The sequence below is a fragment of the Metopolophium dirhodum genome, chromosome 9 (assembly GCF_019925205.1).
Source record: "Metopolophium dirhodum isolate CAU chromosome 9, ASM1992520v1, whole genome shotgun sequence".
In the NCBI taxonomy this organism is placed as follows: domain Eukaryota; kingdom Metazoa; phylum Arthropoda; class Insecta; order Hemiptera; family Aphididae; genus Metopolophium; species Metopolophium dirhodum.
Genome location: NC_083568.1, coordinates 20992655 through 21014694, shown reverse-complemented (window position 1 = coordinate 21014694; position 22040 = coordinate 20992655). Strand labels below are relative to the sequence as shown.

General features: G+C 27.6%; 2 protein-coding genes across 2 annotated transcripts; one reads left to right on the top strand and one right to left on the bottom strand.

Annotated features, from left to right (window-relative positions):
* Positions 1 to 5352: 5352 nt before the first annotated feature.
* LOC132951939 (coiled-coil domain-containing protein 174) lies at positions 5353 to 20998 on the top strand. The gene is made up of 7 exons (XM_061024014.1): positions 5353 to 5680; positions 6073 to 6281; positions 6399 to 6617; positions 6808 to 7112; positions 19579 to 19800; positions 19871 to 20011; positions 20144 to 20998. Exons 1-7 carry the CDS (start codon positions 5648 to 5650, stop codon positions 20680 to 20682), a joined length of 1668 nt encoding a protein of 555 aa, XP_060879997.1. The 5' UTR covers positions 5353 to 5647; the 3' UTR covers positions 20683 to 20998.
* LOC132951940 (uncharacterized) lies at positions 8675 to 15116 on the bottom strand. Its single transcript, XM_061024015.1, has 4 exons — positions 14714 to 15116; positions 14395 to 14655; positions 9762 to 9977; positions 8675 to 9696 (listed from the first exon to the last, which is right to left on the bottom strand). Exons 2-4 carry the CDS (start codon positions 14450 to 14452, stop codon positions 9338 to 9340), a joined length of 633 nt encoding a protein of 210 aa, XP_060879998.1. The 5' UTR covers positions 14453 to 14655; positions 14714 to 15116; the 3' UTR covers positions 8675 to 9337.
* Positions 20999 to 22040: the final 1042 nt, after the last annotated feature.

Sequence of the window (22040 nt, the reverse complement as noted above, 5' to 3'; positions counted from 1 at the left end):
GGCCGTAATGCGAGAAAATTAGTCATCGCTCATCGCTATGCGCTTACATATGCATCGCGGTCTTATCTGCACAATTAATTTACATTTAATTGCCACAGTTTTATAAAAATTGGTATTTTCAATAGCATAATCCCAAATATCAGACATTTCTCGCGGCACACCTAGTCGATCTTGCGGCACAGTATTGTGCCGGGGCACACTGGTTGAGAACCACTTGGCTAGACCTATAAACTTAGTTTGTTGTGTATAACCATAGAACAATAACGGTTGCAGATCCACTGTTAGCAGTGGCGCCGAAGTCCATGTTTATGTATGGCAGCTGCCATACATATAAACATTTAGCTGGGGGGTGGGTTCATAGGAGAATAAAATTATGAAAATTAATAGGAATAGGATCACAAATTATTAAGTAATATTGCCCATCGAGAGTAATAACAATATTAATATTGTATACATAATATTATAATATAATATAAAAGGTTGCATTTTGTTTATATTTTTGTATTTTGTACTATCGTTGCAGCCGTTGTAGGTAATTAATTATTATTTTAATATTATTACATACGTATTGGTTGAAAAAATAAGAAAAATCTGATCAAAAATAAAACAAAAGTGGATGGCAAATTGTTTGTGAGACTGTGAGGAGGTTTCAAATGTTTTTAGTGGGTTTTGTGGGGTGGGGTGGGTGGTTGTCGGAGATCCTTGCCATACATTTAATTTTGTACTTCGGCGCCACTGACTGTTAGGTTAGGTTAGGAATATACCCGATCTTAATTCAAAATAACATTATCCCAAATACCCAATTTGGGTTCAAGTACAAACACTCGACCACGCACCAACTACACCGATTCGTCGATGTCATAGCATCAGCCTTTGAAAAAAAAACATTACTGTTCAGGGGTATTCCTAGACGTGGCTCAAGCGTTTGACCGTGTCTGGCACCCCGGATTACTAAACAAACTCAGATTCTTACCAACCCCTTACTACCTAATCATTCAATCCTTCCTATACAATAGACATTTCAGAGTCTCATGTGACGATGCTTTTTCTGAATACCATACAATTAACGCTGGAGTTCCCCAAGGAAGCATCCTTGCTCCAACCCTCTACAACATATACACCTCAGACATCCCACACAACATTAACACTACCTTTGGAACCTTCGCAGATGATACTGGTATTATCGCCTCTGATACAAACCCTGAAACCGCATCACTCCTACTACAAACCCACCTTAACCAACTCCAAGGGTGATTTCTAAAGTGGAGAATTAAAATAAACGAAACAAAATCATCTCACATAACTTTTGCTTTACGCCCCCGTGACTGCCCCCCAATCTACATCAATGACAGACAAATACCATCTGAACCAATAGTAAAATATCTAGGGATGCATCTGGATAGACGTCTCACATGGTCAACTCACGTCAAAACAAAAAGAAAACTATTAAATCACAGACTACATCAACTGCGTCCCCTACTAAAATCCAACTTACCAATTCAGAAAAAAATGCTAATTTATAAACTTCTCCTCAATCCTATAGATACTCATGGAATCCACTTTTGGGGAGCTGCCAAAAATTCCAACTTAAAAAATCTACAAGCATTCCAATCAATATCCCTCAGAACAATAACCAATGCCCCCTGGTATGTAAGTAATTTAACTCTCCATAATGACCTTAACATATCACCCATCTCCGACCAAGCCTCAAAATTATATAAACGATTTCACAAAAAACTACATCTTCACCCAAACCCCCTCATCGCCAATCTATCCACTATCGAGCTACCCGATACAACTCGTAGATTAAAAAGAAAATGGTCCAGAGACCTCTTATCCTAAGGTCCAACATCGGTTTAAACTTGAAGTCTGATTATTACCTAGTTTTACTTTTATTTCTTTTTCATTTCTCTTAATGTATTCATTTTTCCGTTATACCTAGTATTAACTGAAGAGTAATATCAATGGATATTTTTCTCTTATCATGTGAACTCATGTCAAAAATTCTATTACTCAAATTTACTTATTGTATTATATTAAATATAGATTGTAAATAAATTTTATTTAAAAATAAAAAAAAAAAAAAAGATCCACTGTTGTTTCGTGCACTTATTTGTTATAAACGTCGGTGGTAAGCACGAATTAAGATATACCTTAATTCGTGGTGGTAAGTGATAACATTCCAATTACCCTGTGAATTTAAATGTTACAATAATTATTATTAATATAAATAAATAATACAATTGAATATTGTAATTTTTATAACTTAACAGGGTCAATTTTCGGGACTTTTAATAAAAAGTAAATAAAAAAAAAGGTGGATAAGTGAATGTCGCTCTGCTGTACAGTAGGTTACATGTGGGTCACTGTAATGGATGGTGTTAAATTTGAATTCAATGATATAATATCATTGTATAAGAAAAACGATTCTGAGCGAAAACGGTCAGTCACCCTATGATATTACCAAGTATATTTGATGATATTATTGTGAATAAAGTAATTTATATATAACCTATTAACGTGGAGCCTTGTTTTAAATTTTCAATCCTTAGCCATAAAAGTTAAACATTTTATAAATTTTTAACCACAAAATAATTAATAAATTATAAATTTGATAAATGTTGTCAAAATTTGAACTTTAAATGCTTATAAAAAAAAATTGTGCATATGTATTTTTAATATTTTTCAACTGCTATTAAAACGATATATCAGGAGCCTTATATAAAATTTTCACGCTTTTTTACCCAACAAATAAAAATTTATTGATATTTATAGAAAAAAAAACTAAAAAAATTGAAAACTGACAATGTCCGTAAACAGCTCAAAAAGAGTCAAAATATTTTCAACATTTTATGGTGTATAGAAAATGCTAATATAAATATTCAGTGAAATTTTCAAGTATCTACAGTCATTCGTTTTTTAATTACAATAAAATAAGAAAATTGTTACATGAGAAATCAAGTAAATATCAAATGTTGTAAAAATATAAATTTCAGACGCTCATAAAAATTTAATTTAAGTTTCTTCTAGACATTTTTTTTTTGATAAAGGTAGACAAACTTATGAGTAATCTTATATTACATTTTCAAATCTTAGATTTAAAAAGAAAAATTTTTATGAATTCTCATCAAAATAATTTGCTATTTTTCGTGATTTTTCCGTATTTTGTCAAAATTTGAACTTTAAATACTTATAATTAAAAACTGTGACTAAGGATTTTTAATTTTTTTCATCTGCCTTTGAAACAATAAGCTAGGAGCCTTCTATTAAATTTTCAAGCTTTTTTACTCAACAGATAAAATTTTATTGATATTTATAGAAAAAAAAACTAAAAACATTGAAAACTGACAATGGCCGTAAACAGCTCAAAAAGAGTCAAAATATTTTCAAAATTTTATGGTATATAGAAAATGCTAATATAAACATTCAGTCAAAATTTCATGTCCCTACGGTCATTTGTTTTAGAGTTACACCAAAAACCAAAATCGATTTTCTCGAAAACAGATTTTGCGTAAAAATTCCCGTTTTTCCTTAATTTTTCTTTTGTTTTTCACGTCGCTTGTGAAAACTACTGGGAAATTTTTACTTTTGACTCCCCCAAAGTACCAACTAGATTCACTTTCCTATCAGAAAAGTTACTATTGAAGAAAATCCAAGCACTTTTACTGTTCTAAAAGGTGATGACAGACACAAAAATAAAAAAAAAAATAAAAAAAAAAACACACATCATTGTAGAATCAATACATTCATCGCTTTGCTCAGAATCTAAAAGTTGGACAAGACGTAGGTACCGGTCTGCTGACTGCTGTACAGTAGTTCTAATGGATGTGTTATATTTGAATACAATGATAAACCATTGTATATTTTTATACGAAAAAAGATTCTGAGTGGTTAGCGTAGTACTTATAATATTATTATTTTTTATTCGTTGTTATGGTGATAAACAAAGCGTTAGAAATTAAAATCCCATTTTTAACGGTTTATCGTAATTTGTCAGTAGTTTTTCTCGATGATTTCTAAAAACTACTTGGAATTTTCAATTTTGACCTAACAAAAGTACCAACTAGCTTCACTTTTCTATCAGAAAAGATGCTGATCTCAAAAATTGAAGCATGATTAATAACCAAAATGTTGCTGACAGACAGAAAATAAAACAAAAAAGAAATACAAAACATTACATTCTTTCGCTCCACTCAGAATCTAAAATATGCAAGAATAATAACTTTAACTCCTAAAAAAGTTATAATAATAATTTTTGAACTTTATACTTTATCTATACCTACGTAAATAGTAAATTTAAAGGGATATTATCATGTTGTATAGTTAAATAATTGTATTATCAGTGATCTTTATTACATTCAGTGTGTCACTCCAAATATATAATAATTAGTAATAATCCAACTTAATCAATAGTGTACAAGCAATAATTACTTTAAGATTGAAATAATATAATTAATTATAATTAATTGTTTGTTATTGTTTGATGCTATTAGTTATTCTACGTAACTGGAACATAATAATTAATAATTTAAACTACCTAGTCCTACAACAATTTACAAGACAATTGTGAAATTATAAAAAACAAAATTTCCGTCTTTTATATTTTGTATTATTTAATTTAGTTGTATTTATTTGCCTTGTGATTAAGAATCGCGGAAAAAAAAGTTCCGACAAAAAAAGTCACACACTAGGAAAAAGTAAATTAATCAAAAAAAGTTTAACCCCTCCCCGGCTCTTCCTAATATTATTATTTATATACGAAAACTGTAAAAAATTTGGTTTCATTTATACTTCCCCCCACCCCCCACACACACACACACATTTCAAAATCCTGGCTACGCTACTGTTTGTTAGTTTAGCTATTTCCACCATTAGATTTTTATTTTTGTCGCAGGAATAAGATTTTCATTTCCTTAATGCCAGATGCACATGATTATTATTTGCAGAAATAATATTTGGATGAGTTATATTATTTAAATCAGTTTTTAAAAAACATGAACACTTCATAGACCCGATTTTTGAACACCTCCAACAGTCGAACGAATAAAGTTGGAGCATTATTTGTGAATATTGTACGAAAATCCCAAAATATAATTAATAAATAGATTGCACATACATAACACAGTAGTTCGAGATGGTTATTCATATAGTAAAATAATTAATAAATTTATAAACAAATTATTCATACACCGTCATGATAAATAGTTTGAAATCATGATTTAAGATATTATACACCGTTCTTGGGAGACACTGGGACTGGGTCTTTATCAATATTGCTGTTGGATTATTATCATTGGTATTTGATAGTACTATCTTAATTCTTAATTCATAATTAATAATTATTGCTCATTGCCCATCGTACTGTAATAATATCTTAAATCGTGCTCATAGACACAATAATTAATAATTAATAATATATTAATATAACAGAATCTATTTTATGTCTGTTATTGCTAATGAGTAATGACTAATGTAAATAAGCATTCATCTTCATTAATAATTATTATTAGTTTAAGTCCTAAAACTTCTCATGTTGTCTAAATGTGTAAATCTTATGTAGTAAAATGATAATTTATGTTAGTTTCTGTTTTAGTTAATTTTTAATTTATTGGTTTGAAATTTAACATTTTCAAAACAAACAGATATAATGAGCAAATCTTTAGATATTTGTAAAGCATCTGTAAGTAAAAAATATTACTATATATATTTGTAGGAGGAGATTATGTTATTTATTAATTTTTAGTTGATTTTATAATTATTTGTAATTGAAAGATTTGTGTTATAACTTGATTTCAGAACAATTATTATAATATTTTTATGTTTGTGTGGAAAAGTATATGATTATTATAAAATCCAAAATAAATAAAACATATCTAAATAGGAACCTTTAATTAATAAATCATACTTTTATTATTTGAATAACCATCATCGCTTATATAATATATATATTATATATATAGGCATATAATATATATTATATGCAAAGCTTTGAACGAATACTGTTTAATTTGTATTTGGTATATTTAACACAAAAAATGTATTAACCATATAAATATATGTTTTATATTTTAGCTAGTAAGTTTAAAAGCAGAACTTTTACGCAAACAAGATGAAGCAAACAAAGCAAAAAGTTTTTCTGGTGATACATTTATTCGACCAATACCTGGTGCTAAGACGCCATCATGTCTTCTTCAATCTAATGAAGGTGTTGAAAAAAGAAACGCTAAAGATTTGGAAGAAGAATATACGCCAGATGTTGAAAATAGTTTGAAAAAATCAAGGTAATTTATGAGTACAGTTTAATGTATCTGGAATCTACTGTATGTACTATAATAATAATATTACAATTTAAAATGTTCTGCAATTAATTATAATATTTTGTGGTATTGTTTTATTAGAGATGTCTTAACGATGAAAGCAAAGCTGTATGATAAACTGGTTAATGGTGAAATGGTAAGTGAACAAGACAAAACCTTTTTAGTTGATTTTAAACAAAAAGTTACTGAAAATAAAACTACATATCCTGTATCTTCCACCAAAGATAATGTTAAGGAGCAGGAAAAATCTGATTCCGATGCAGATTTAGATAAATATGATTCAGGAGCTGATGATGATTGGTAAATTTAATTAATACATTTTAATAGAGTGGTTATTAATAAATTAAGTTGTAATGTTATTTTAAAAGTTGGATAATTCTATATTTATATTATGTTAAATAATCAGTAATCACCCTATATATATGTATGTATATTATAGTTTTAAACTATCCATTTTACAATAATTATATGTAAAATTTATGTTTTTTAGGATAGACTATACGGATTTCTTTGGGCGTACTAGGAGATGTTTAAAAACAGATCTAGAATTTTTCAAAAATAGAGATCAAAGGATTGAAAAAGAATTAGAACCACCACCACCATCACCTAATAAAATAAAACAGCAAACACCTATAACTGCACAACAATTTGTAAAAGAAGGTAGGAATCCTGAAGAAATATCTGAACTTGTTTCATCAGATATGCGTAGAGAACAATTACGTCTCAAATGGGAAGAAGAAGAACGAAAATTAGCCGAACGAACTGACATCCATTATGAAGATATACGATTTGACGGTAAGTCAAAAAAACAATATTCTCTAGATTTAGAATGGTGTTTCCAAGTTTTGAATTTAGTAATGAAAACTATGTCACTTTTGGACATGACCTACATAAGGTGACATACAAATTTCAGACACTTTTTCAAGAATTAGGATAAGCAATCAATCCGAGTACTTAAATTATACCGAATTGATTGGTTTTGTTAAAATAATCTGCCTTGCAAAAAAGTAGTTCTGTCTTCTTTAATCTGACTTCTCAATCGTTTTAAAATATTTTATTATAATACGTTATCAAGTGGGGTACCTACACATTTTTTTTTGGAATATCCAAAATACGCGATAATTGCGTTTCAAAGAAACACTCAACAGACGAAGATTACCGATTATCTTGTAAAGTATATAATGTGTGTGTTTGATGTCTGTACAACTGTAGTTGACAATAGTCTGTTGTACATCTTATTCGGTATTTTAATAATTGTGCTTACTTCGCAAGTTATTTTCCGGTACAAGGCTAAAGGCTTAGAAAGTACCACGAGTTGTAAATTGTAATTTTTCATTTAAAACCTACCCTGTTTTTTCTAGGCTTAAAATATCTTATACATACCTACATAGTATGTTTCATCACTTTTATAATATACGAAATATAGATTATAAGTATATAGATTAATTAATATAGATTTTAAAAATATTATACATATCTCGTTTCACTCAGAATCTAATATTTTTTATTAAATTGAATGGCATTTTTTAATAATTAGATTAAAACCATTGGTAAATAATTAGGTACCTACCTATATTTTATGCAAATACAATTATTGAGTTTATATTTATATAGGTTATGATAGAAGAGGACGATTCTTATAATGTAGATAATGATTTGGTAACAATAATAATAAGTGATGAATTATAATTATTACCTATTTCATATTATGTTTGTTGATGTTATTTCATTCTGATATAAATTAAAAATAATAAGTTAGGTATTTGTAAGTTTCAACTTCAAATTTAATTTAAACATACATTGAAACATAAGGTAATAAAGAAATTATAAATGTAAAGCATATTGTAACTAAAAATAACTTGATAGTTAACAAAAATTTTGAATTTCAAATTCTAGTCGGCAATTTTGAAGAATACACCCCCCTATGATTTTTTTTTGAGATCGTCCCTGAATGTATGTTATGTATAATATGTATATTCTAGAATATTTAATCTGTTTTCAAAGTTTTAACAATAGTGTTTATAATTAGAAGTTTTAAAATATTTAATTTGAAATAACAAACTATAGATCTCCATTGAACATATCAAAATAAAAATAAAACACTCACATTTCATAAACAGCAGCGACAGTAATAAGAAAAAAAATACATTTATTGCATTAAGTATTTTTATTTTTAACAAAATTATAACAAAGGTTGACATAAAACAAAAACCTAAAATTCGATCACATATGTATTTATGTACTTCCACAAATAAAGGATTTTTTCAAAAACTTAGAAAGACTAAGGTTTTATTATAATATATTTTAACTAACATTTTTAAGAAGGAAAACAATTGGAATACAAGGCGTGTCAACCATTTTGGCATTGTACTTATTAATTTTAAATTGTCATTGTATTTTCTAAACATTTTAAAATAGTGTATTTTATACTTTTGTTTAATTAAACATTGAGTAAAAATAAGTTTATATCATATAGGTAGCTACAAATTAAATAAATATCATGTACAATTTAGGATCACATACTTATTCAATTATTATAATATAGGAACAATTTAAAAAAAAATATATTTAATTTTTATACTATATCATCTATATCTATAAAAATGTATTATTTACAGATTAATACATTAATATAAAACCGGGCTGAATACTTGACCAGTTGTGGGGTACTACCCTCCCTTTAGTGATATCCTATTATTTGTTATAAACTTTAACAATTTTAATCGAAGTTCATATAACTATAAGTATAGATAATATTATTAATTGTAAAATTTAAATTTGTTCATAACAATAATGAGAGGATAAAAATATTAAAAATGTATCTGTTATAAGTTACTAGTTAGGTAATTTGTCATTTTTATTGTTTTATTCAGAATTTAAAAATTACAAGGAACATTAACCAATTATATTTAAAAATTTAAAATATAAAAAATATAATACATTCATATTGCATAGTTTTATTGAAAAATATCACTATTCTCTGTGATGTTGTATGTGACTATTTAAAAGTGCTATAATTATTACATAGCTTTATAGATTATGAATATTAAACTTAAAATATAAGTACGCTTAAGCAGTACTAATTTATTAGCTGATGCCTTTGTAAATGAATTATTTCTTGTAGATGTATTTAACATTACAGTAGTATTAATAATTTTGTTGTTATATTTATGTTTATCTAATTTCGTCAAATCATCAAATAGCCCGCTTCCATCTTCTGCTGATTGGTCTAAATCTTCATCATCTGATACAATTGGAACCGGAGTTAAAATTGTTGCATTATTACATAAAGTATTAGCACAAAAACAATACTTCACATTATTTGCTATTTTGCAATCAATAATGGGATACTCAATGCAAGATTTCAGTATACTTTTACCTTTAAAATACAAAAAAATAAAATTGAATGAATAATAATTAATAATACTAAATTAATTGTATTACCATAAGTTTTAGTTAGACATCCTTTGTATCCTTCGGGACATTTCAATGTAAAATTGACTGCAGCCTTTGAGCCACAAGTTGGTATGGTTTCAATGTTGTAATTTGAAAAAGTTATAGAGATTTCTGAAGCTTCTGTGTTATCAGAAATTGAATTTGGTGAACACACATAACATGATAAATCTTTTTTGATGGATGATGAATAAGTTATACCTATAACTAAATTATTCCAAATTATTAACGCATAAATAATTACAAATGAATTAAGACAAAGTTATGCAATAATTAGTACTCATTGCAATAAAAAAAATGTATTGAACATGAACGAATTAATACCCATTTTACTGTTTTTTTCTTTAAAATATTGTATTTTTAAAAACTTTATAATAGGTACATTTTGAAATATTAGATAAAAAAAACTTAAAATTAAATGTTTTTTGGAAGTAGGTAGGTAAATAACTAGAATTTTAAAAAATCTTATTTTAATTTATTTATGAAAATTAAAAAATATATATATTAGAGATTTGAAGTTTTTACCGATTCTTTTGTCGATTTCATGGCAGAAATATAATGTTGAAAAATAAACGTTTACCTACTAGTTTTACTTTATCTTTGGTCAATTTTAAATGTATAAAAAAATTCAATTTCACTGTGAAGATTTTACTACCCTGTCATATATAATATATTTGGACGCGCATGGACGCATGGTGGCAGAGTGCACGGATCGTTAGATTACATGATTTACTTGCATAGAATTCGTATAAATTGTTTTTTATTACAAAAGATATTGTTGACAACAGGCAAGTGAATGAAAAACACATTTATTATTTTTGCTAGATTTGTGAACACGATACATAGTCACGAAAAGGCTGACTCATTGAACTCGTATTTTAAGTTTTGACGGACCGAGGGAGTCGTGTTATGGCCAATTGGTTTAATGACTTAGCATTTAGGTAGCCAACTACAATTATAAAAATGAAAAACTGTATACTCGTAATACTATAGTCCGTAACATTCGTTTATAAGTTGAAACAAAGTGTTAAGGATATCACGAAAATATTTATCTTTTCTTTATAATAAGTTACATTTTTTATTCTGAACTAAAAAATAAATCAGTGTTATGTACTTATAAGTTATGGGTAACCATAGTAATTTAAATATTATTTACTTTTTATCCTTATCATCGCTCTAAAGAAACTCGAAATTTTATAATTTCGCAAACGCGAAATTAAAAACCAACAAAATGGTATCATTTATTTCATATTATCGATAACGTCGTATTAATTTATTACAAATATCCCTTTGTTTATTTTCATTGATATATAATTTTAATTTGGATTTTATTTAATTCGTCAACATTGTAATTATTCTAGTATAACAAGTAAAAAAAAAAAAAATTGGAATAACTAAATTTACGATGTTCCTATATCCCACGCAAATTAATTCGCTTTTATAAATACCGGACAAGACAGTCGATAAATAAAATTCCGTAAACATGAATGATGAAGTTAAATAAATACATATACCTACCATCATCTATCGAAAACTGAGTTCCACGGGTGATTCGTAAGCGTTAAAAAAACATTTTATAGTTCAAAATGTTTATTAGGAATTCAATGTGTTGCTCATTCACACGTTATAATAACATTAATAATAACCCCTTATTATTTTTCTCCCACGAGAATTTTAAATAATCATTGTTGTACTTATACATGTATGAAATGCCGAACTATCAAAAATTAAACTTGTCATTTATATTGTATTCATAACACAGTTATACACGTATTAAATTATTATATGAATACTTTCTAATTCGTAAAATTAATTTATAAAACAATCCAATCTATATATTTTATTTTATTTTTAGTAACAGTATGGACGTATATAATATATACAGTAAATACTAATCTCATAATTAAGTAATAATTAGTGCTTAATATGAAATCCTTTTTTTAAGTTCGGGTAACCTAGATCAATTTTGTACGTACAATTTATTGACACACATATTTATTTTTCTACATTACCTATTATACATTTTATTTAGTATCGTTTGATACAATGAAACATTGTAAAATAATATTTGTATAATGAATAATATAATCATGCCTATTCTCTGAGTGACTGAGTGTATTATTTGACGTTAACTCATAAATCATTGTGTATAAAAATATAAGATATAGTATTATCTTCTGAAAATTGTATTGTTATGAACAGAATAAAACCAAAAACTTCGTATTTAACTTTTAAAACTTTTTTTAAATAATTGTTTCTTTTAGACGAAACTTTTGACATTTTATTTTTGTGACGTAATTTTATACCAGATGACAATCTTCCAGGATACGGTCTCCAGCTATATGTTTTATAAGTCTATGGCCAATGTCTATATGAATTCTATATATATATATTCGTATGTGCAATAAAAACTATATAGCTTTCGATAACTTCACAATAAAAGGGAAATGGCAGTACAAACACTGTCAATTTAAATTTTTTATAAAAAACGTTTCTGTCACGATTTAGTGTGATTTTTTTCTGTATCATTTTATGACATGTCGCGTACATTATGTAGTATTGTACTACCTGCAAACATTTTGAATAATACATCGTTTTTTTCATACATTTGTCAAACTGTGTAGAACGAAATTAAATTTGAAACGTTCTATCCTTTTTTTCTTTACTTAAAATGAATTATCTATTTTGTTTGATAGCCGTATTGAACCAACAAATTATTTTTGTCCAAACTTTTCGTTAGCTATTGATTAATTTAAAATCTAAAAAAACGTTCCATTATATGACAAATATTGCTATTGTAATCTTAAAAGTATTGTTATGTGTCTTATATTATAATATTTTCTAATAAAGAATGTTATTATGTAGGACTTGTAGGTAAATAATATCTCTCATATTTGTCTATTGTCCGTAATATCTTAGAAACAAACTTAAGAAAAGTGTTAAAAAGGTGATTTTTAATAATCATTAGGAGGTATCTACTCAATTTGAAACACTTATAACTCTACTTATCGCCACGATCTTATCTGCTTTTATTGACTTGTTTAAAGTTGTAGGAAAATATACTTAAATATTGTAAATGTATAATATTTGTATGCTATACATAAATTATAGTTTATAATAATAAGATTATGCTACTATACTATATCCGTGTTTACTTATTATTGTTGCTGTTAAAATTTGCATAAAAAAAAGAAAAAAAATCACGAAAAATTTTACTGCTAGATAATTTATTTTAACCTGTCTTTCGTGACCATATCAATTACCTACTCAGTAGGTACTCACATATTATGTTTATTATACATACATTTACAAATTATATATTTCTAATAAATGCTAAGAAAAAAATAATTATTGTTGGTTTTTCATTAAATTATCCTAACCTAATTCCAACCCCTTGAACGTATAACTTCTCCACTAAATGTGAACTATATTATAAAACATTTTTTTTAATAGCATATTTAATTAATATAAAAGGAACTATCTATTAATTCAAATTTAAATTCGTTCTGTTTTTTATTATATTATTATACTATTTATAAAAATATAGGAGCTCAGTTAATACAATATGATTTGTATTATATTGTAGTTATATAATGAAATTAGTATGACCTTTAACGTATTCATAAATTAATTAGTCTTTTTGTGTTTAGAGTTTAAACGTGCGTAAAACTGAATTTATGTTTTATTTTATTGATTATTTCCTATCTTATCTAACAAACAAAATTAAAACAACTTAACGGTTATAGTTTCAGTGGTTAGTATTTATAATTGTAGTCAATAATTTCGTTTATTTTGATTTTTTACAACGGTGCTCACTCATATACTTGACTAATACTATAATACTAAATTATTCTATAGTTTTTTTACTTCATAGTTTATACTAGGTATATGGACTATATACAATATACATATTGTGTATCATATTTATTGTAATTATTAAAATGTTTTAATATATCTTTATTAAATATTGTTATATTAAAAATGGATACACATAATTTCATGGTTATTTATCAAATTTTTCTCGACCACGATTTATTTTATGTACTAATAATTGAAAACTTCTGCATTATTTACATATTAAAAAGAGCCTCGTCATTCACCCCGAAAATTAACTAATTATGTATTTCCCTAATTATATAATAATATTCGAGATTCACTTAATACATTTAGTTGGTTCAACAATTTTAGAGGCTATATGAATATTTGTTATCATAATTTTTAGTTCGATGAAAATATAAAATAAAATATTTATTTTTGGTTGTTCTTAATTTTGATGATTTTTCTATTCGTTGAATTTGGCTACCAGCCTATCTCGTCTCATTTCATTATTTATGCCAGAAGTATGAATGGCAATGATAAATAGGTAAATATACGTTCACAGAATTATTTAATATAAACAATTGATATATATATATAGGTAGGTATTTTGGTTTCCATTTATTAATAAATGCAATGATTTATATATTCTATTGGGTTCTTTAAAACGCATGGAATCAAATTTGAGAATTTAAAATACAGAGGCAATAAGAAATATAAAAGTACTATTTATGTATAATATTAATTTATAATTATTATAATTACTTATTATTAGTATTGAAAAATAATATTTTTGAGTGTAACTTACTGATTACGATAAACCAAACCATCATTGTTTTCGTCCATCGCAGAAAACTGACAGACATTTTGCTTTCAAATAATATTGATACAACGAAAAATTTATCACATATTCAGTGGGCGTAAAGAAACTAATTTATAAAAATTATTGGAGTCAAGTCAATTTTGACCGCAAATTTAAAATTGAATTAAAGAAACTACCCGTGCGATGTGGTCCTAAATATAATTGAATTTCAGTCTCGTCTTCTAACGTGATCTACGAGCGATCTGACTACATAAAAAACGATATATTAGTATATTACCCTATATATAATATATTGTTTGTTTACCGAAAACAATGCAACGATATCGAACATAGTCGCGCGGTTCTCACTGTTTAGGACACAATGCTCTAGAGAACGTCTCCGGCCGGCTCGCGCTCCCTCTCGTCGTTTCCTATATAATAATATTATTATTATACGTCTACAACTGACCGTAGAGGCACACCATCTCGCGGGGTCGGCGCATATTATACCGTATAGTTACGCAAACGATCAATTAAAAAAGAGCCGGGAAAATGTAAACTTTACCGGAGCCTAGGACCGCATTTATCCCTCGTATCTCTTGTGTGCATGAAATATATATATATGTATAAATTGCTAAATGGCAAATGGTTCGCCATAAATTATTTTGTTCTTCCTATAAAAGGGGAACGAAGTAAGTAATGAGATAATTTTTAAAAGCTCTGAAGACATGCGTGAAATACTGCACTATACGACTATAATAATATATTATTGTTTGTATTATAGTCCGTTTACTGCACATGATTAATTATACATACAGCCATATAGGTACTGCAGTTAAATTTATCTATCGAGTAATATTATGTTTTATTCGTATATAATATTATTATATTAATTGCTTGAACAAAAACCATAGGTTTACATATAAATTATAATAGGTATAACTAGGTAATATAATATTATGGGGACAAGTCATATACATTAGGGTGCGTAATAACTTAGTAGCCGACACTAAAATAGTCTATAGTAATCATGTTTTGTATAAGAATAATAATATTTTTATTTCTTTTTAGGTATTGTTTATTTATTATTGTAGAGTTGGTTAGTCTATTTTAGATTCTGAGCGGCAATGACGTAGAATTGATATTTTGGTCATTCTTTTTTTTTTTAATACGTAGTTGGTAGGTAAACTGTTAGAAAACGGAAAAATCTTAAACTTTAAGTTAATTACCTACTCGTAGATAGTTATGGATCTTTGAGTGGTATAAAATAATAATTTTAAATTTCTTCCATCATTTCTATAACCTATAATTATTTTCAAGTTAAAAATTGATATTGCAGCAGATTGCTTATCTCCATAGGTGCAACTAAGGTTAAAATTCTGGGAGGGGGGCTTATATTTAAATCAATAAGGGATATTTTTGAGGAGGCTAAATCTTAGTCAGGGGGAGTCAGTTGGTGAGTTGTGTTTGAACTTTGAAAGTAATGATAAATCAACGGAAGTCTGTAAAAAGTTTAAAATAACAGTGTCTAAAATTTGTCTTTAATATTTTCCGTGGTTATGTATTATATTATTGTTGTTATATATTTGGTAAAACACTAAAACCTATACCTATATTAAAGGAAATTATGTGCGGAGAAAATCTTAAAGTACCTACATAATATAAACAATTGAAAAAAAAACTTATAATATGAATTCGCGTAATTATAATGTTATATTATAGTCCTATAAATTGTTATAAACACAAAACACTATACTTTTAGGCATGTTAACACTGTATTTCTTGCGGTATGTTGGTAGTGGTAGATAAATAAATTTGGGATGAATTAACGTTTTTGAGCTATAACTCCTTGTCCGAAAAAGTGTCTAAAAAAATAACATAATTTTCGTGTTTCACTCAGAATGAAAACAACAATCACGTGGTAGTAAAATTGTAAAGCACGTTAGAATTTGATATTACCCACTCATTGTTTGTGCATGAATGGTCGTAAAAGTAGATAACAGTGAGCTAGTGAGGGGAAGAGGTTATCAATGTTCTGTTTTGCCTCATACAGAGTGTCTCACAAAGACGTAACATATCTATCTATATATGTTTAAAAGAAATGTCAATGAAAAATTGTCTAAACTTCATGTGATACACCCTAATCTTTATTTATACATTTAGGTGAATACATTTATCCGTATTACGATGTAATATTGTACTGCAGTGTAGTAATGCAGATTTTGCTTAGGGTACAGCTAGGGTAGGCTTAACTTTAAGATCCCTCATAGGTTTAGTATGCTGAAGCCGTTGGTAATTATAGTATATAACGTTTTAGACTTCTGCATCAACCTTTGTAATTTTAGTCTTACGTTACGTAAATGAACCGTAAAGGTTCACAGAACACTGAAAGCATTTTTTTAAATTTTCCTGAAATTTTAGGAAGGGCTGCATTCCCCTAAGCTTTCACCGTCTGGTTACGCCACTGCTGTGTAGGGTACATATATTATTAAATAAGTTGATTAAAACGTTTTCATTTAGGTACTCATATTATATAATAATAATTACTTATTAATTATTCATTTTTGTTAGTCATAGAAAATCGTTGTAATTTACCCTTTTCCATTGCATATTTACGTCTATCGCACGTCATTGTCAAAGGTTGGGATTTTAGTTTCATTCGCTGAATGAGACGTTTGTATTATATATGTTATAATCTCGTTTATTACAAGTATTGATTATTACAAATTATATTGTGCATTTTATATTGAACCTGTCGCTGCGTTAACCGACGACACGTCATAACCGCAAGACGACAACTCATATTTATTTATAATAATATTACGCTTTTATCTACTGGCAACAATTTTCTAGTCTTACGATTAAGTTATAGTATGTAGTATAATAATATTTATTTACCAATAATGCTCACAATCAATTTACTTAAATTCTCTAATGGAGATTTTTTTAAGTATAAACATCATATTTTCAGATACTTAGATTTTTCTTATACTATTATACTATTTAAAATTTTAGGTTACTGCGTCCTGTAGTGATACAAATCGTAAATAAAATTGTTAAGCCGATAGTTTTTATGGAAATATTTATGCTTGAAACTCAAACTAAAAATTTCCGGGTTATTAAACCTTGTATAGACACTAAAGATAATACCTAGTCCATGATAATAAATTGCTATAAGAGATATAGGGCCTATGATAATTATTAAATTATAGAGCCTAATATTATTATTTTGACATTTTATAAAGGTCCCCACACACTGCAGCGTTGGCGGTGAATTACTGCAGGACACATTTCATCGCTCACCGCGGCGGTAAAGCCGCAAGACGATAGAATTTAACGCCACCGCTGCATTGGGGGGGGGGGGGGACCTTAATCTGTTAAAATCGTATGTGCAAATATGTACTATAGAGTAAATTACTTTACTAGGTACTATAATATGTATTTTATATTTTCTGTGAACCATTATGAAGGACAAATATATTATACATAATATAGTTCAATAACGACATTCCTTTTCAAAACTTAAACGGTATAGAAAAACAAAACAAAAAAAGTATTTGAAAATGTGGTTTGCAAGTATGTACTTAAAAATCCCCAAAATCAGAATCTGAATAAATACATTATTAAAGGATAAAAGAGGGTTGAACATTCTTGTTGAATCATCCTGTATTATATTATACATTATACGCACGCGTCCAGTCCAGTGCATTTGCTTTCTGTGATCGTCGGACTACTATAGTAATATACCATTTTCGTTTTTACACATAACATGGCGATATATGTATATATATATATATATACCATATATTCGGCCAAGATATAAATCTATTTAGATGCATTAACCGAGAAGTCGTGATGACGTTATTCGGTGTGTCGTGTTAAACGATTTCCACTGTAATTTGAACGCATAAATTCTGATATAAAAAAGAAAAAACCTAACGATCGACTGTTTATAGCCGGACCCGAAGCAGTATAATGTTTATGTAGATAAATTATGTCATGGGCGTGCGTAATTATTAGAATAATTTTTATCTGCTTATATATTTTATATTATTATTATTACTATTGAGCTGAAAGCCTGAAAAGTAAACACCGCCCTTAAACACGTATTTGCGAGTGCGTCGCATGGACACAATATAAGCGCAGTGGTGTGTTTACGACGTATACTCGCATTATTCGATTATTCACTTCTATATTATATTTATTTTAGAGTATATTCTCAACTATTTGTATTTTTTAGCATATACTCACTAAATTTTCGATGAGACGACGTGGGTTTACCTTTTACCACCTATTAACATTTTCAGCAACGCAAACAAAATATTACAGTAGTCAATAAAATGTTATTCGTTGGATAAAAAAGCTTGAAAATTTAATACAAGGCTCCTAATATATATAGAAAATCCAGTCACAATTTTTTTATAAGCATTTAAAGTAAAATACGTAAAAATCACGAAAATTTGCAAATTATTTTGAGTTAAAAATTCTTAGTTCCCCCCCCCCAAAAAAAAAAAACCACCCTCTCCCTATTTGAGCCTATGGTGTAGCGGATTTACTAATTAGTAAAATAATTTGTTAACAATTTAAACGCTCTTATCTTAGTTATTATATAATATTAATTAGGTATAAATCCATTACAACTGGTCAAACATAATTTAAGAGTTATAAATTCGTATTAAATAAGATTAACAAATTGTTTCGAGCATTCGCCGTTCTATATTATAAAGCTTATTGTTATAATAAAGCTATTATAATAAATAAACGGTTTTCTATTTTATAGCGCTAGAATAACTTGCTACCTATATGTTTCCTACTAGAAATTATTAAATAAGTATAACTACATATATGATGTATGTATAAGTTAATTTGATAAAAAATTATCATCTACAGTATTGGTTGGTGAATTATCAATTATGATTTTTGGTAGGTAATTTATTTTTTTTCGAAATGTAACGTTTACATACCTCCAAATATAATTAATCATAAATATGATATTATGATGATATATAAATTATTTTTAATACGGTTAATGGTTATACAAGTTGTATTAGTTGATCGGGGGCTGGATTCATAAGTATTTGCATATATTTTTTTATGCCAACAAATAAAGCAGTTAAAAATTTGAATTGTGACACAAAAATGTAAAATTTTTAACCATTTAAAAATAATAATATACTGTTCACATTATAGAGGTCAGGGAGCACGGTGTTGGTTATTATTCATTTTCAACGGACGAAAAAGAACGTCATCGTCAACAAGCTGAGCTCAAAAAGCTCCGAGAACAGACTAAAACCACGCAAATTTCCGTACAAAAACTCAAGGAAAAGCGTGCCGCACAGATGGCTATCCGACTTAAAGCCATCAAGCGACGAAAAAAAGAAAAACTCGGGCTTCCAATTGACTCCAGCTCGGGTAAATTTGTGCTCGTCACTTTATTGTAACTGAATAATATGACGTTCATATTTTCGTTTTAAATTTTTAGACGAGGAAGCGCCGCCACCTAAAGCTCCGTCCCCGGAAGTCGTCGAAGAAGATATGGACGCCGAACGAGCGTTTGAAAAGTTGAGGAAAGCCGCTCATGTCAGACCTTGGGACCACGGAAAGGACGGACTACAAAAACCTTGTACGCTTGTTTTATTTATTTTTAAATTATATTTATTATCATGTGATTTTTATTATTATGATATAATAATGTTAATCATAGCTGTGATGTATTATGTTTATATTTTTTATTTTATGATCATTATTGTTTCAGTGTTGACCCAAGAAGAATGGAACGAAAAGCAACGGGCCGAAAGGAAGCCAGATTTTGCGTGGGATTATGACGACGGCACGAAAGTGCCCAAAAGTGCATCGTCCAATAACTATCGAACCGTCGACGAGGACGAAGACGATGAGGACGATGACGAAGATATGGTAGGACCATCGTTGGATATGTTCGTAGCACCAAGTAATCCAAACAAACAGAGTACAATAACGTCGAAAAATTTCAAAAAGTTTATTCATAACGAGTTGGACGATGAACCTGCGACCACCAACAACAAAGTATATCATGACGACGATAGCGATTTGGATAGCATCCCATTACCAACTGAACTGAGGAAAGGAGCAGAAATTGCACCTCCCCCCACGTACGAATATTATGGACCAAGTGGACGAGGCCCCAAAGCACAAGACAATTTTATTAGTGTAAATGAAATGCAGGATTCTATTTCTAAAGGATTTACTAATGCAAAAAGTATGAATAAACATCGACCAGTCAGAGGTATTGTGGACGACGACGATGATGAATGATGGTAATTAAAAATCTTCCAAGGTGTTACCCTATGAAAAAACATTACCTATGTTATTACAATGAATGTAATTTGTTATTTATATTGAATTATTTGGTATCATAATAATTATAAAAAATATTTTAAAAATGGTACACTTGTTATATCAAGAATTGCATCACAAAGTATTATTGAAAACAATAAATGGAATTATAGGTATGTTAAGTTGTTCTATACTATCTATTACTTTGAATAAAAAACAGAATGTTAATAATTTATCACAATTTTGTGTAATTCAATAAGTATACATGCTATTTTTAAAATAAATAACAATTATATATTACAAGCATTTCAAAACAATATCATCTACCATAACGTCAAATTACATTTTTATGAGCATTTGAAGTTCACATTTTTACAACATTTTATAATCACTCAATTTCTCAAGTAGCAATTTTCTTATTTTGTTGTAATTTATAAACGAATAACTGTAGATACTTGAAATTTAAAACATATATTTATTGTATCGATTCCCATAGTTGATAAAATTTTCAAAATATTTTGATTCGTTTTGAGCTGTTTAGACTTTTTTAATTTTCAGTTTTTTTTTTTATAATAGTTAAATAAATTTTATTTGTTGGCGTGAAAATTTAATACAAGATTCTTGATATATTATTACAATAGCAGTTGAAAAATATATAAGCACAATTTTTTTTTAAAAGCTTGTTTTTATTAAATGTATTAAATTTAAAATTTAAATTGATTTTGTAGTTAAATTTGTAAAATGCTAAGGATTGAACATTTAAAATAATATTCCACGTAAATAGGTAAATAAATTACTTTTCTCACAATAATATCATCAAAATATATACTAAGCAATGTATCATAGGCTGACTGATCGTTTTCACTCAGAATCCTTTTTTGTATACAATGATATTATACCATTGAATTCAAATTTAACACCATCTGTTACAGTGACCCACTTGTAAACTACTGTACAGCAGAGTGACATCCACTTGCCCACCTTTTTTTATTGTTGAAAATCATCAATTTCGACATTTTTTTTTTCATAAAGGTGGACAAACTTCTGAAGAATCTTGTATTGAATTTTAAAATCTTAGATTTAAAAAGAAAATTTTTTATGAATTTCTAACTCAAAATAATTTGCACATTTTCATGATTTTTACATATTTTGTCTAAATTTGAACTTTAAATACTTATAAAAAATAATTGTGACTATGTATTTTTAATATTTTTCAACTGCTATGCCTAATATATTAGCAGTCTTGTATTAAATTTTCAAACTTTTTTACCCAATAAATAACATTTTATTGACATCTATAGAAAAAAAACCCTTTAAAAAAATGTAATTATTTAAAA